The sequence below is a fragment of the Pecten maximus genome, chromosome 8, assembly GCF_902652985.1.
Source record: "Pecten maximus chromosome 8, xPecMax1.1, whole genome shotgun sequence".
NCBI lineage: Eukaryota > Metazoa > Mollusca > Bivalvia > Pectinida > Pectinidae > Pecten > Pecten maximus.
In genome coordinates, this window is record NC_047022.1 from 20,568,482 (window position 1) to 20,584,760 (window position 16,279).

The following is a 16,279-nucleotide window of genomic DNA, read 5'->3' on the forward strand; positions in this document are numbered from 1 at the left end:
AAAAATATGCTTACTAAAACATTTAAAACACTAGGACAGTTCGTTTGAGCAGATTTTATTGAAATTGAAATAATAATAATGTATACGATTAAAACTGATTAATTCAAGCGTACATTGTGCTAAACGTGCGTTTTCCTTGTTATTTTTCTATATATTATGACAATGACGTTTTCCGAGGAATACATATTAACATGCTACATTATCCCCATAGATGATCTACAACATTGGTACAGAGTCTCCACAGTCCTTTATAACAATGCCACCTCGCCCTGTAAGGTTAAACCAGAACAGTTGTTTCCAGGTAAAGTCCGCTGAACGTTCCGAGTCTCTGTAGATGTTAGCAGCCCTCACATTGGCTGGAATCCATCGTGGTGTGTGTCGTGAGAGGTGTTTGATCCGCTGAAACAAGGAAATAGATCATATCTGATTGAACTGTGTTACTAATGTTAAAATAAAATCTTCATTGGATACATTAATCTGGAGCACACTGGGTGATGTCAGGAAAGGTATTTCATCTACTAAAACGAAGAAAACAAAATTTTCTTGAACTGTGATACTATTATAACATAACATTTTAGTCGCAGACTATATATATATGTTTGAAATCCTGGAATTTCCACAGTGTTTTACCGGATTTCGAAGTAATTATATAACATCTTTTATATCAAAAGCTGTTGAAAGTGAAGCCGGGGATGTTCCTGTTTGTACATTGACAGGGTAAGCTGACTAGTCAAGCTTGTCGCTATGTTGTGTATGGTGTGTGTGTACCTGTCACTGTGACCCTAATTGTACTCCATTCACGTGCCCTGTCTGTGGTGATGTTTTTGTCGTGTAGTCGCCGCTTGCTTTCTCGTGAAAGTCCGTCTTACCTGTGTACCTCTGTGAATACCGTGTTGTGATTGGTCGTTTAGTTTCGCAATTGTATACTGGGCAGTCTGACGGATTGAGTACCTGGCACGTTGTGGATAACAACAATTATTAACCATTTCACTGTATTGAAATGTTTAGACATTTTAACGCGACCAAAGGGAGATCAACGATATTTATTAATGTTAATTATTACAGTAAAATATGATTTGTATTGATCAATCACATCAATACATTATTGGCATACCTGTCCAAATGTTCCTTTCGCGTTCACGATGACCCACACAGAATAACCAAGAGCTGGTAATAAGGAAGACATTGTAAAACACCATCCTATAGCCCGGGCATACACAGGGTAGTTATACTCTCCAAAGGACGGCGGCTTGTATGTAAAGACACTGATCACGAGGAGACACTGGCGGAAACATAACAGTACATATCATTATCAGAGCAGAATTTACATAAGTTTGAAATTTTGAAATGCCAATTATCCACTGATTTCAATTATAATTCAAACTGTGCTTGTAACGCGTATAGGTCAGCAATAGAATTCAATCTCAGAAATCATCAAACGTGTTCGGCGATAAATTAATATAAGTTCAAGTAAATGTTCACAGGAATTTTGCTCTTCCTGAAAACAAGTAAAAAAACAAATAGAGGTACATGTTGCGAGGTAAAACAGTATTGGAATGTCTTTAGTGGAGGAAAGGAGGAAAATGATTTTTGTTTTTCGAATGAATGGAATAGCGTTGCTATAATGCTGGTTTTCAACTTGTATCTTTCTGATAATTCGTTATTATATCTTTTTCTTTGATTTTGACTGATACATGGTATTTCCTAAATTGCCGATGTGACACCCCTAGAAAATTTCTTTCAACTTATGAAACAATACATTAAAATTTCATTTTAAAATCATTCTTCAGTCAAAGTTTTATGAAATAAAATAGATACCGTAAGAAAAACAGGCATTATGAAGGCTGTACTTATACGGACAATGGAAGGAAGTGGTCGGCTGAGCAACAGGCGGACATCACGATCTACCCTGTGTGTACCTGTAACGGGCGAACAAAATCCTTGCAAATTAGCAATACACATTCCTTTAAAAGCTTATGTTCAAGAATATATTAGACTATTACATAGAAACAGTGGGCAACACAATTTTATATCCAAAGTATCCTAGTATTGATTTTTGGGCTCATACTATACAATGTCTTGGTCACAGTTCGTGTTCCTTTTTGTTAGAGGAGTTGTACACATATTCGAGAAATATATAAAAGTCTTGCCTTCCCAACAAATGGATGGATTTTCACTGAATTTATTTTGATCTGGCGTGATATATTTAACGCAGCGATCAGATAAAGTCTTAAATATAAACACTAGCTTTTCGTTATTAATTAGTTGCCATATCATCCATGAGGCAAGACTGTCAATTTCTATCGTTTTTATGGTTTGCCTCAGCAGATTCTGATGCCTACCATATATCCAGGCAAACATGATACATTCGGCCATACATATCAACATGACACTCCAGGTTCCGGTGTACCAGTCCACCAGCAGAAATATGTAGACACCAGCCTATTAAAAACACAGACTAACTTAAAGGTGTTTTTCTTATTACATTCGTGTACAGCCAATACTTTACCTGAAAGAATATATAGCAATGCACTAACAGGTTATACATAATTGCTACATGGTTTATGATTACAGGTAAGTATATATGGATAAAATTTACAGTTCTCGAACATAATGTAATATTGCACAGTCATCAAGAGAAAAGGTAGTACAGATTGACCAATACTGTTAACCAGACTTTTGTCCTTTTTTGCTTCGTTAACAGAAAAAAATGCTGGGATAAGAATGCATCCAAAAGTGCACTATTCGCTGAAATACTTCGGTTTCTTGTTAGTTAACCAATTGGATAATACCACGTAGCGTTTACGTCATGACCAATTCGATACCAAAAGTGTGATTCCGGAAAGAGGATGCTTTGACGGATATTAATATAAAACTAATCAACAAAAATATACATTATACATCTTTTTATGAATTAATGTAAGAAAAATAATTAATTAGTCCTGTATATAATTGTTACTCATACTTTCAACAATACCGATTTTATTTGTAAGGTTAATTTTCACAACGAAAATATGCGATATTTTAAATTACTTACCATTTAATGAGCTGTGTTAAACGATCTAACATGATAGATGTTATTTACCTGTGTAGCGAGCGGCAAGCTTAGAAGAAACATCACAAAACTGACAACAGCCAACAGAGTGATCCTTCGATTTTTCAATAGTTTCGGGAATATTTCCTCTAAGATCATCAGAAATGGTTCTGTAAGTACCGCCTGAAATTAATCATATAGCAATGTTAATATCTTAACAAATTGAAAAAAAGTAATCAAAATTTTTAAATCAATTATTTTTAATCAAAATCAATTTATAAATGAAAACAGGACGAGAAAAAATAAATTTTACCTCTTTAGTATTATTTTCGGTTTCACCAAATTATTTGTTGACATTAAAAAATGATGTCAGGAAATAGCAGAACATTGCATTCAACAAAATTATATTACTTTAAAAAAGATATTGCTGATATTGTTCAGGTAAACCTTTTCAAATATTTTAGAAGGCATGCACTATAGATGGCGACATTTGATTAATATTACTCTAATTACCATGGCATCCAACCCGGGTAGTAAAATAACCAAGTAAAAGATGGCACACCAAAGTTGAGGTAAGGGGAAATAACTCAATGCCTTGGGATAGGCTATAAATCCAATGGAAAAACCGCCTAAATTACGATAAATAAAATAAAAAAGGTTAATCACCAATAAATGAATATTACTACATTGAAAATCAATGTTGCTAACATGAAAATTATTAATTTGGTAAAAAGGAAGATTGGTGCTATTAAAACAGCCGACTGCCATGACTCTTGCAAAGAGTCTATTCCAAAGAGAAGTTGGATATTTAGGACATTATGTATCTAGGTCACCAATGATAAAGCAATGAAGACTCGTTCCAAATAAGATTGCATATCTAGACATTTTAGCTAACCTGAGGTCATCATATCTTCGATTGGCACACCAATCTCCTCTGACATTACACCAAGTACGGAAAACACCACGAGGCCATTGATTAGTCCGAAGGTCAAGGTCGCCGTTGTTGAGAGTATCGACGATCTGCAATGCATTTATAAGTTATAAAGAGGATATCCACTGTTTCTTAATGAATAACAGTTATATATCAAATTTGATGAAAGTAATGTCCCAGCACATATCGGATTACATTCTGAGGACAGTATAATCAAATGTATGATGTAGAGACTCCTGAGCAGCAGGGACAAGGGAGTATGGCGTTTGATCATGATTTGTTGATAATAGAGTATGGAAGATCACTCAATTCAAATTGATGATGAATTTGCCGTAGTTAGTAAGTATCAGAAAAAATGAAGATTGCAGACGACGGATATTTTACAATGTTGTGTAAACGTCATAAGAGCATGCTGAATGAAGGAAGATTATCTTTGTTTTGATATTTCCAAAACAGGCAATGCCGTCAATTGCAATATTTTAAACTTAAAATACTTTACTCTGATTGGTCAAAACCGAGTGAAGAAATATCGAAACCGATATCACCATAAAACTTTATATTTCACTGAGAAAACTGTAATTGAATATTGTGTTGTGTAGATATACCACTCGTTCGTTAGTTTGGGAACAAAGCTGGTTCTAACTTTATATGTCAGGCATAAATCTTAACAGTTTTTAAACATTATTCATCTTCGAAAATGTTTTCCAAGGCTGGTCGTAATATTTTGTTTCCTTTCGCGTACTGGAAATCACTATTATTCGCGAGTTTTCTTAAACACACAATGTCACATACCGTAATACATTTGTCCGGAATTTGTTGTGTGCTCCCATCATCATAAGTCCTCCCCAGCCTGGACCCAGAGTTAAAAATGTCTGAAATGAGGCCTCTATCCACAACTAAAACGACACAAACAACAAAACAAGTATAATAAATGATGAGTGTTATTGATACAACAAACACGGCGATGTTGTTTGTCTATTTGATGAAATATTTGCAATGAATGATGTACACAAATTACATAGGTATTACCTGTGTGTCAGCAAACCTTCTGAAGTCAGCCGATACAAAATACAGCAGCCCTTTTGAAGCTCCTGGTAATGTCAAAGCTCGGATCCAAATCGCTAAGACTAGAAGCACAGGTAGAAGTGCTGTTATATACAATACCTGTAAGATAAACAGTCGAATGTCACTAAAATAATGCATGTGGTAATTATGCAGCATTAATAAAAAGTATACAGTGTATTCGAAAATTAGTCTTTGTCCCGACTTTGTCTCATTGTGTATCTGTTTCGAGCATGGTATTGACAACCTTTTTAAGTTAGATATTCTCTTTTGACCAGAAAAATTAAATTTAAATTGATGTAACTTTAAATCTGCGATTTGGCTGTATTCATTACTTCTGCAAGAACTGGCTTGATGCATAAAGTGTTGCCCTTATTTACTCCATCCGTATCAAATATGTGTTCAATATGTTTGGTAGTGTTTGTCATGCACGTCCTGAGGTGAATGGAAGAAATGATATCTTACATGAAAATTCTTTTTGGGTCCAACGTAATGCAGTCAAATTAGATGTATATACATATATGTTTTTCATTCTTTTTATTATTATTAAACTTTTTTTCCAAATTTTCGAATCTAGTGTTTAATCCGTTTTTCGAGAAAGCGAGAAGAGCAGTGATGTATGTAATACTTACTTCTACTACTACTACTAATAATAATAATAATAAAAACAATTTAGGAAACGCCAATAATATTGCATCTTGTGGATTCATTCGGTAATACTTGAGACTGATACACTGACATCCATTAATTCCAATCCACATTACAGACAATTTTCAAATTCATTTATTATGATAATGTGTTCTGTACTTTTCTTTTCTGATAACTTCTCATCGCATTACTCTGCTGACACCGATACGGTATATCAATATCATGTCTTTTTAGAAATATTGATAAATTAAGAGAATATTTTCACAGAGTAACAAAATTGTACGAGGGAATGGTTTTTAGAGTATGGTGTTATTGTTCATTTTTTTTTTTTTTTTTTGGTATATTGGGACATCATGGAAAATAGGTCCCTTTCTTGACTCCCGGAAAACTTTGTCAATGTGGCTAATTTTTCATAAAAAATTGCCATTGTTCAGTGACAAATTAATAATCTTCACGAAATTGCACAGTTAAAGTTTGTGATGTACTCATAATGATTCAGCAAGTCAAAAGATTGTGTATTGAATTTTATGGAAGACAGTATGATTAAATATTCTACGGCATTGTTTAGTGCGAATTATTTTATTGGTGAATCATTTTGAATTCTATAGTTCTAATGTCTATTTTGAAGAAAAAAATAAGAAAACAGTACGATACGGTATATTCATAGTACAAAATATTATGTACTGTACATTCATTGCAAGCGTGTTTTCTAAGAACATATTGTGTATGTGCGTTTGTGCGTATGTGCGTGTTAATACCTTGCCCAAACTGGCGACACTTTTCACAATAGTGATGGCGGCAATTAGTCGCATAATGAACAGGTAAGCCACGAATACAACACTGATTGTTCCAAGGACGTTAATTCCTTCAGATATTCTCAAGATGTGATATCTGATGAAGAAAAACAGTTAATTGATGAAACTATAAGATGCAAGTTCAATATGCAGTTATAATGTAAAAAAAGCAGCTTGGGGTTTTAAAAAGCCGAAAAACAACTCTTGTATCACACACTCACAGCCAGAATTCGTCCACGGAATCCACCGGATGATATACGGTCTCGTTCTTTACAAGTTTCACCGTCTCGGAGGTTAGGTTCTGGAAATTGTAATGTTGAACGCGTGGAAATACATGAATCAATTACCCTAGATTAAAATCTGTATCTTCTTATCATGTTATCATAATACTAAGGCGTCTGGCAACATTTTGTATAGTTTGTCTATACATTACAGTCTTGCTATGTAAGTATTCAACCTTGAATTGCCAAAACACTTGCACAATGTAGTCCTCTTCTAAAATACCATTCTTGCAAGTATTTATAAGTGAACATAATTATCTCATTGCTTTAAAATGTAAACTCCATATACTCCCGAATAGTTGTTGATACAATGATAATTTTGAAGAACTCCAAGAACATTTTAATAAAATATGGAACATCCATTCCTAAAAAAATCATATATCATCCTTTTTAATTTTTATACAAATAAACACACATGTATTTCCATGAATGTGTAATTTTCTAAACTTGAGTTGTATAAGGATATGTTTCCCGAACCCATATTAGAATCCTCCCTGTAACACGCCGGGGTATTCCAGTCATTGTCACAGTTAGTCCACGGCAGGACTGTTGTAAACGAGTTAATGAAATAATCCAATGCCCAGACCTCTAGGATGACTGTATTAATACCGGAAATACAATTTATCACTGCTATAGCGATGCCTATTCCTGAAAGACAGATCATTATCTTATCAACACAACATAAAACATGTGAATGTATATACAGTGGAACTTCGTTAACTCGAACTCGGAAAACTCGAATACCCCGCTTAACTTTAAGTACAGTTGGGTGTAGACTAAAGGTTACACAAAGTGCACTCCGAGTGCACTCCGTTTGGACTCCATGTAAAGTTGGAGTGCACTCCAATTTTACCTGGGTCTATATGTATCACATGTACCTGTAACCAAGTACATATATATACATAATGTTTATAGATACTAGATAGATGTATACTCATATACATTTAGACTCCTAAAACATTTAATCTTATATTTTGTTGGTTCATTTTTAGTTGGTTAACTAACAATGCATCTAATATAATTGATTTGTTTTTATTAGAAAACCCTATATAAAATGCCTGATTAGATCTGGCACTTCGTTGAAAAATGTATGATAGCATTCCTTTAATTTGAAGAGTTTTAACAAGCCACGTAAATGAATATAAATTGGGAATAAACAAAAATGTATTTGGCAAGTTGTTTGTGGTCTCTCAAAATGTAGAGTCTGAATATGTACTGAAACTGTCTTGTACTCGAAGTACTACTGTTTTTAATATTTCGAATACTTTACTTCCAACAGTTTATATTTGACTTAACATACAATACAAAAGAAAGTTGTTGTTTTTTATCACCTTGATAGCATATTCCGGATCCAATGTCTAGTTTTGATTTACAGTTTAACATCAGACTTACATTTCCATTTGATAAACCAACTTATTTTTGTTATAACTGCCTTATTGAATCCAGGTCTTACATGGAGTTCTTTTAACAGTTACATAAGAGACAATCTCCCCCCCCCCCCCCCCCCCCCCCCCCCTCCCCCCCCCCCCCCCCCTACTTCCATGTCAATATTTACCTGTATATCAAGCTGATTACAGAGGTGTGGAGAAAAGAAAGACCTACACTGACCCCAATAATGACCCCTTCCTCCAAGTTTACCTTATAAGGTGTGAATATCTGGACAGGTGTATACGGTCATTCAACTAGATAAAGACCCCCTTAATTGTTAGATGGAAACTGGTCATCACACCTTACCTTTACCTAGCCCGAGTTTCCTCTGGCCCTGACACCATGTCTGGTGTATATGGTGTCAGGGCCAGAGGAAACTTGGGCTAACCTATACCCTCATATAGAATTTAGGTACAGACTGGTGACTGGCTATATCTGACTATTAAGAAATGATATGATTGGCCATTCCTATCACGTATACAGTACTATTACAACAGTCATTATTATAAAACAAATTATTAGACAAAAGATATTTTATTTCAAACTGGTACTATTACTTTATGTCTTTGATATTATAATGGAAGTGTGTATAGAGTATTACAAGTCAATATGTATAACACCATAGAATAATATAATTTTCATGTTTGAGTTAAGTAAATACTTATCAAACATTCCATACACTAACTGCAGCTGGCCTTATGTCATTTTTTTTTAAAGTTTGAACATTTAACTTTATGATTTCATAATTGGCTTGAACAACCATTGTACATTCATTACCTGTATCTGTTAAATAAAATGTATGAGTGACACATCTGATACTATGCTAGATATAGACTGAATTGGAATAGAAAACGATGTAGTTCAAACAGGTCAGTTTTACAGTTAAATGGTACATAGGTTGCTGGTGTCCAACTGCCCAGAGGCAAATTGTACCTCAGGCTATATAATCATATTTCGTGGACGAGAACAATGTGTACTAATTACGGGTATAAGGCTATAAGTTTATTTTGGGAAATGGTGAATTAACATTTATTATACCATTCGGAATTATACTGAAATTATTTTTTTTTTACTTAAATCTCTTTCTTTACAATTGATTTTTTAAAGCAATGTCTTTATATTTTTGAATATAACAAGATAAGAACAGCATCATTTCTTAGTTTGATTTGCATTAATTTTTCTGAACTTATATCCTTCAACATTGTACTTCTACATACCGGAAACCTGCATAAACCGGCCAATACCTGTTAGTCTCAATGACTTACAGTTTAGACAGGTTACAATGTAATAGGGAACAACAAACCAATTGAAAAAATATATTTTTGAAACAGCCCCTGTGTATAGAAAGTTGAGCCAAGGATAAAATGTCTGGCAGCCACTGATTGGCCAGTATATTATGAAGTGAGAAAATAGATATGTAGCCTGATAGGTAACTATCAATAAGAAATGTTGATATAAATTTCGCAAGTCCGATTGTTTTTTTTCCCAAAAGTTCGCGTAATGATAGTAAACAGGTAAACATTTAAGATTTTTGAGAATTTTTACTGCGAAATTCACCTATTTTCAAAATGGCTACCATGGAGAAAATTTGAGCTGAAGGACCCAACTTTTTTTTTTGATTGGGTGTTATATCAGACCCTAAACTTTTGTTATAAACCATAATTGTCATATTCAATTCAAGAATTTGAATGAAATAATCCAAAACGTTAACACTACAGTCTATGGGAAAACAATTGGTTGGTTGGTCTCTAATAAGAAACAGCTTATTTTTACTTTCTAATTTCAGTATAGAATCATTTCATTTCAATAGAGTTGGTTTTCTTAAACCTGTTAACCAATTTGTTAATTGTTTTACAGTTTATTGTGACATTTCCACCTTAATTACATCAGTATTTCGTTTATAATTTTGGTCTGATAAAGGCCTCTCAGATGGAGAGCTACAATCCTTCCCTTTCATGTCAGGAGATAATCTTACTGTTCTGATGGCCTTAGCTTATAATACACCCTGCTTCATCATTTGAAGCCATGCAAAGACAAATATTGAAATGGGTATTTCTGTGAACCAAGGGCAGTACCTGTAGCTGGCTCCTAAAACTCACCTGGCACAGTTCTCAGGTGTGTCAGGCCAGAGTCAGCCATGCATGGCCAATAATAACAGCAATTATAACAGAAACTGTCATTCATTATGGGTAGTCCACAACTACATACTGTACGTTTTTGTACATTATGTCAGAACATTAATTTAAACAGGTAATGCTCGTAAATATGTACAGTTGTAAATATTTTTCTAATAATACATTTAGATATATAAACTAAATTGATTATGTTTATTTTATAATTACTTTCCTGAACTTAATACATATATGTAGTTATATTTTCCTTTCATGTAGAAAATGTCTTATTAAAAAACACATAATTCTTTAAATACTTTAAACTTTCAATATTCTGAATAACCAAAACATAATATGGATACATTATCGAAACTTTCATTAAAGTAATGATATATGTACAGAAATAACTATTCTATTTGAAATAATTTTCAATTCCTTAATAAAATGACATACAATTTAATTACATTTTGATAAAATATGAAATAATAAGCAATTAACTTTCATAGAAACCTGATTATAGCATAAATTGTATAACTGTCTTTAAGGATCTTAATAAATATAAATTTAACAGAACAAAAGTAATTTGTAAAAATCCATTTATTTATATATAAATTATATTAAAAGCATCAAAGTATTGATATATATATATATATGATATAGTCTGATTATAGACCCAGAGTAGATATGGTGTCTTATAGGACTCCAGGTAGACTCGGAGTCCACTTGGAGTGCACTCCAAGTTTACCTAGAGTCCAAACGGAGTGCACTCGGAGTGCACTCTACTGTACCTCGTCAGTCCCTGCCGAATTATCTCTTTATCTTAGTAAAGAAAACTCGGAAAATTCAAACTCGGAAAACTCGAAAAACTTGGATAATACGAAGTGAAAATTTGGTACCAACAATAAAACAACAATAAAAATCCTATTTGAAATGATCGAATAACTCGTAATTATAAGTATAATTTTCGTGTCCAGCAACGATCGGTGGTTAACGCCGACATTTTTTAACAGCGACATTCCGTTTGTAATATACTGAATATATCGGCACTACAAACCTACATGCTATTATAAGTTTTTCATAAATTCATTAAAGAAATCGTCAGTGGAATCTTATAACAACAACTCTTGGGTAATTTCCTAATTTAATAAAAAGTACTGCTTTACTTACATCAGGTAATTTCCTATGGCGGTCGCCGATATTAGTACACACGATAGTCAACAACTCATCTACCCGCTCGCTCAGGCGGAACTAATCTCTGACACACCGGCAGATCTACTCGGCTGATATTTTTACAGGGGAAGAAATGAAACAGTCACCGGTGCCTATTAAATCTTTAAACTGCTGAAACAATAGCGTAATTACTGCCGAGGTGTTCAGAGTACGACTGTAACGGTCAGCGCTGTCTATTAAATCGGATAACATGCCAACTCAGTAACAGTAACACTTTATACGCACATGCGCAGCAGAACTTCCGGTGCTAATACACATGTATGGAAATGGAGTGGTTATCAATAAAACGTAAGTAGGCCTATCAAACAGTATTTTATATGTCCAATATAAGGTAATGGTTCTGTTACGTTCTACATACAATCTGTGTTAAACTTAAACAGTTATTTGATTTGACATGAATACATTGTTATTCTGTCGAATTCCGTTTTATCGTTATTCCTTTTGCAAACATGACTTGCACATCAGATCGTTATTGAAGTGAATAAAAGAAAGAAACTTTATCGTGACTGTATATCGGCAAAACTACACCAAACTACAAGTGACTGGAATGAAACATTACATATATATTTACATGTATTGACCAGTCTTTATACTAAACTGATGAGCGACAGAGCGAAGATATCATGATTATATAATGTTGACAAATATTGACCAAACTTTTCACCAAAAATGATAACTCGCTTAATTCGAACACTCGGATAACTCGAAGTTTTTTCGTGGTCCCGTCGACTTCGAGTAAACGAAGTTCCACTGTAGTAAAAATTACTATAGGACAATATGTGGTGTTTCAAAGAAAAGACATTCATGACACAATTAAATAGTACTGCTGTATTAGTCTGGACTTCGTATCTGAACAAACTTGAGAATTTGACATATAGGAACGTATCTTCCGAGTGCGAAAGTGCATCACAAATATTTCACAATAATTAAATGTTGCCGGGAGATCGGATGTTTACTATCGGTCGATCCACTACTTAAGGGCTTCTAATGTATATTCACAATATCAACTATTTGTTGTGTTCAGTCGTTCACTGTATCGCCATTTCAACTCTGAACTGAAAACTATTTTACCTCTCAATATTGGACAAATGTCCCAAAACCTCCACGGTCCTTTTCCAGAATACTGAGACAGCGCCAATTCTAGGAAGTACAGTGGAAATCCGCACACCAGCATCAGGAGGATGTAGACAATTACGAAAGGACCTTGAATATATATTGATTGATTCATAACTGGTTACTTTTATCAGATCATATTAAATGAACCTTCTTTAATTATATAGTCCTTCCCTATGGAAAGTTTTAAGTTTAAGAAATATTGATAAAGCTTGTCCCAGGCAAAGTAACTGAATTATAAAATTTGGATCAATTTTGACTTTGTGCGTTGATTTGTGCAAAGCAAAATGAAAAGTTAAATAAAATGTTCAAGAACATAATCACAACCTTATTCCAAATTTATTTTTTTGCCTAAAAAACTTTAGATTATTTTGCTACCTCTCATAAAGTATGACATTGTTTTCTGAATATTATAAATATTTACTCTGAATCGGGCAATTTCGTAGCTCATTCGACACATACTGAAAGTGTCTTTAAAATTAGCAAAGTTGAATTAAATAAGATATTTTAAAACCGTTTAAATATAACTACTCAAAAGATAATTTTGTCAGTAGGTGTTAATATCATACTTACCTCCTCCGTTCCTGTAGGTAAGGTACGGTACTCTCCAGAACTCCGGCATACCAATGGAATATCCCAGTAACGCCACAATGAACTCTACACGGGATGTCCATTTCACGGTGACAGCACTATTCTCCTCCATTGTATCAATAACTTAGAACTCTTAAAAATATTACCACTTTAAAAATGGAATTCCAAAAATTAGTATACAACCAAGTAGAACTTTTACTGATAATGCTGCTACTAAGTTATCCAGAGTTTGACAGGTCGACGAGAGATTTGCCGAGTGCTGGCTAGTCGAACTCTTACACACGGGTTGAGATAGTCCTGTCCACGGAACAGACCAATATCCAATTATGTTTCTCACATACTTCAACAAGAGGTCTTTGGCAAATTGATTTCTGTAATTTGACAAGACTCATAATATTAATTTTTCTGTTACAGCTTGTATCGTATAAATGTTATTTTGCGCCTCATGTTTCGTAGCTATAAATACATGCCTATGTGTAAAAAAAAAATACAACAGGCGTTTCCCGTTAGTCACACCTGTCAAAACTCGAAATAAAGTATTATTCTGCTGCAGCTGTTTATCAATATACAGTATATGTAAAATTTTAACATCGATATAATGAAATTAAAACCGAAAAATGGTAGTGTAGATATTCTGTTGTCAAGCACAGCAACATTGCATTTGTAACTGATATATCGAGAAGGGAGTAACATCTGGCAGCATAGCTTATATCATTCTACATTCTGTGTACATAAACCGCATAATTAAGATATTCACAAAGTGCCAATATAAGATTACCGCTAAAACATGCACATGTACCAAAATGCGATTGTGCTATTTCATTTAAGCAGCAAATTAATCAGGATGCTGCTGAAGGAGCTTTGTTATCTTCCAGCTCTACTCAAAATGATAGATTGTACTATGATATTACTAAGAAGAGTATTTTGTAAATCATTCTTGATAACTTGAACCGGAAATCATGATTTGATGTAGTTAACTTAAACAGTAAAAAATTATCACCGCTCGTATCAATCCAACACAACCATAGTTAAAGAATCATATACTGTTGAAGGAGATGATCGCCAAAACCTTTGATTGGTACATTGTTGCTACGAATTAATGCACATGCAGCATGTTGTAGCATGGTTAAGATAACCGGAGACTTTGTGAGCATTATTGTTATCTAATACAGCGGGAGGACAACGGATCCCGGAGGAGGCGGCGGTGGCCAAGTGGTTAAGGTGTTCCGACACTGTTGTCAGGTACTGACCGTAGGCCGGTGGTTTTTCACCGGACACTCCGGCTTTCCTCCATCCCCAAAACCAGGCACGCCCTTAAATGACACTGGCTGTTAATAGGATGTTAAGCAAATTGAACCAAACCAAGAATCCCGGAGCGGTCACCAATCCAATAGCTGACCACACCCCACATTGCTTCAGTACATATATTCGAGCGCACAGCCACAGAAGCTATTTACTAGACTTTACAGCTGAAATGTCCATTAAATAATCACACTGCGTATGCTTAACCCTGATTGCTAATCGCCTATATTAACCTGCTATCTATATAGCATTATCAAGATTTATTATTTTATTTGAAATCTTCCTATAACGCACACTTATTTATCCTTACAAATATATTTTTAGAATGCGTTTTTATGTACTTGTTGAATATGTATAACCGGGCAATGATTGTTTAAAATATATGTGTATGCCTTTGTGATTCTTAGTAGAAGAGAATAATATCTGTCAGCCATATATACCCCTGAAAAAGTCCTAGCAGTCAAAAGGTTATGAGTATCATATCAAATTTTCATTGATAACGCCCAAATGTATCGACAAAAACATCCCGTAATTACTGAGACAACTTAGCGAATTGATAAGTCAGGACATTATTGAAATAAATATCAAACATCTGTAACTTTTATTATAGATGTTGTAGTATTGAAACCATTTCTTTTCAGGCGATATAGTTATATAAATACACAACTTATTGATCACACTAATTATAATGGCTGGAGTATACACATTTACTTCTAACGTAACGCTTTAGTAGAACAAAAGAGACTCGTGTATTCGAGATAAAAACTGATTGAAATAACTGATTCGCTGTTAATCAAACATCTGATAATGCAATATATATAAAATTTTAAAACAATTTTCCACTTTGGTGCCCCTATTTATAGTTCTGCCAAATCATCAAATACGTTAAAATTTAGAAGAAAAAAAGTATATTTAGCCATTGAACTGCTTTAAATTGGTATTTATGGGCCGATGAATTCCATGTGGACAAAGGCAAATTTCATGAATCGATTTAATTGTTTGGAAATTCGGATTACCCATACTTCACAATAATATTTCGACATGAATACCATACTAAACAACTGTTTCTAAACATGATAAACGGTACCCTTTATAACTTCGCTTCAATTTTCATCTTGGATTACAGTGTATCAGGACTATAACAGTAGAATTCGCATCCTCGACATGACATTGACACTGGAGAATATGAAAGGTTTCAATGTTTTTGACGGGAATGGATATTTCAATTTCTTGGTATTTTATAACACTTTCTTGTAAAACAACTTAATTTCCGAAAGTGTTAAAAAACGGTTTTCATTTTCCATCACAAGCGTGAGTGTGTTCGTAAACTGTTGCAAGCAAGGAACCTTCAAGAATTCCAGTTTTTGTTTTTCCTTTGTCATTGAAATGAGATTCCAAACCACCCAATGAAAAGTCAATGAAAAGTAGCCACCGACGGTCCAGATACCATGAATATCATTTATACCATTAGATAAAAGTGCAGAGCTCTAAAGGCTAAAGGTCATTGCAAACAGAGGATAGACTTATATGGTCAAATCTATAGAAAGGACGTTCAACGATAAAACGACAAAGACTAATATAGGTATCGGAAGAATGCATACCCAGAAATGACATCAAAATCGAAACGTTAAGATTGTAAGCAAAACGATTATTTGAAGTACAGGTTGTTGAAATAAATATACTTACTTAAACATTTAAAACACTAGGACAGTTCGTTTTAGCAGATTTTATTGAAGTGAAGATGATAATAATGT

General features: G+C 33.9%; 1 protein-coding gene across 1 annotated transcript; it reads right to left on the reverse strand.

Annotated features, from left to right (window-relative positions):
* Window positions 1-216: 216 nt before the first annotated feature.
* LOC117332192 (sodium-dependent dopamine transporter-like) lies at window positions 217-13,335 on the reverse strand. The gene is made up of 9 exons (XM_033891075.1): window positions 13,206-13,335; window positions 6,691-6,770; window positions 4,995-5,129; window positions 4,758-4,861; window positions 3,930-4,054; window positions 3,086-3,217; window positions 1,819-1,919; window positions 1,115-1,282; window positions 217-399 (listed from the first exon to the last, which is right to left on the reverse strand). Exons 1-9 carry the CDS (start codon window positions 13,333-13,335, stop codon window positions 217-219), a joined length of 1,158 nt encoding a protein of 385 aa, XP_033746966.1.
* Window positions 13,336-16,279: the final 2,944 nt, after the last annotated feature.

Bases quoted from the DNA above. Each gene is read 5' to 3' on its own strand.
- LOC117332192 (XM_033891075.1), bottom strand. From the start codon at position 13,335: ATGGAGGAGAATAGTGCTGTCACCGTGAAATGGACATCCCGTGTAGAG. The intron at 3,218-3,929 runs GTTAGCTAAAAT...GATTAATTTCAG, and splicing joins CGAAGATATGATGACCTCAG to GCGGTACTTACAGAACCATT. The intron at 1,920-3,085 runs GTAAATAACATC...CGCCCGTTACAG, and splicing joins GCTTGCCGCTCGCTACACAG to GTACACACAGGGTAGATCGT.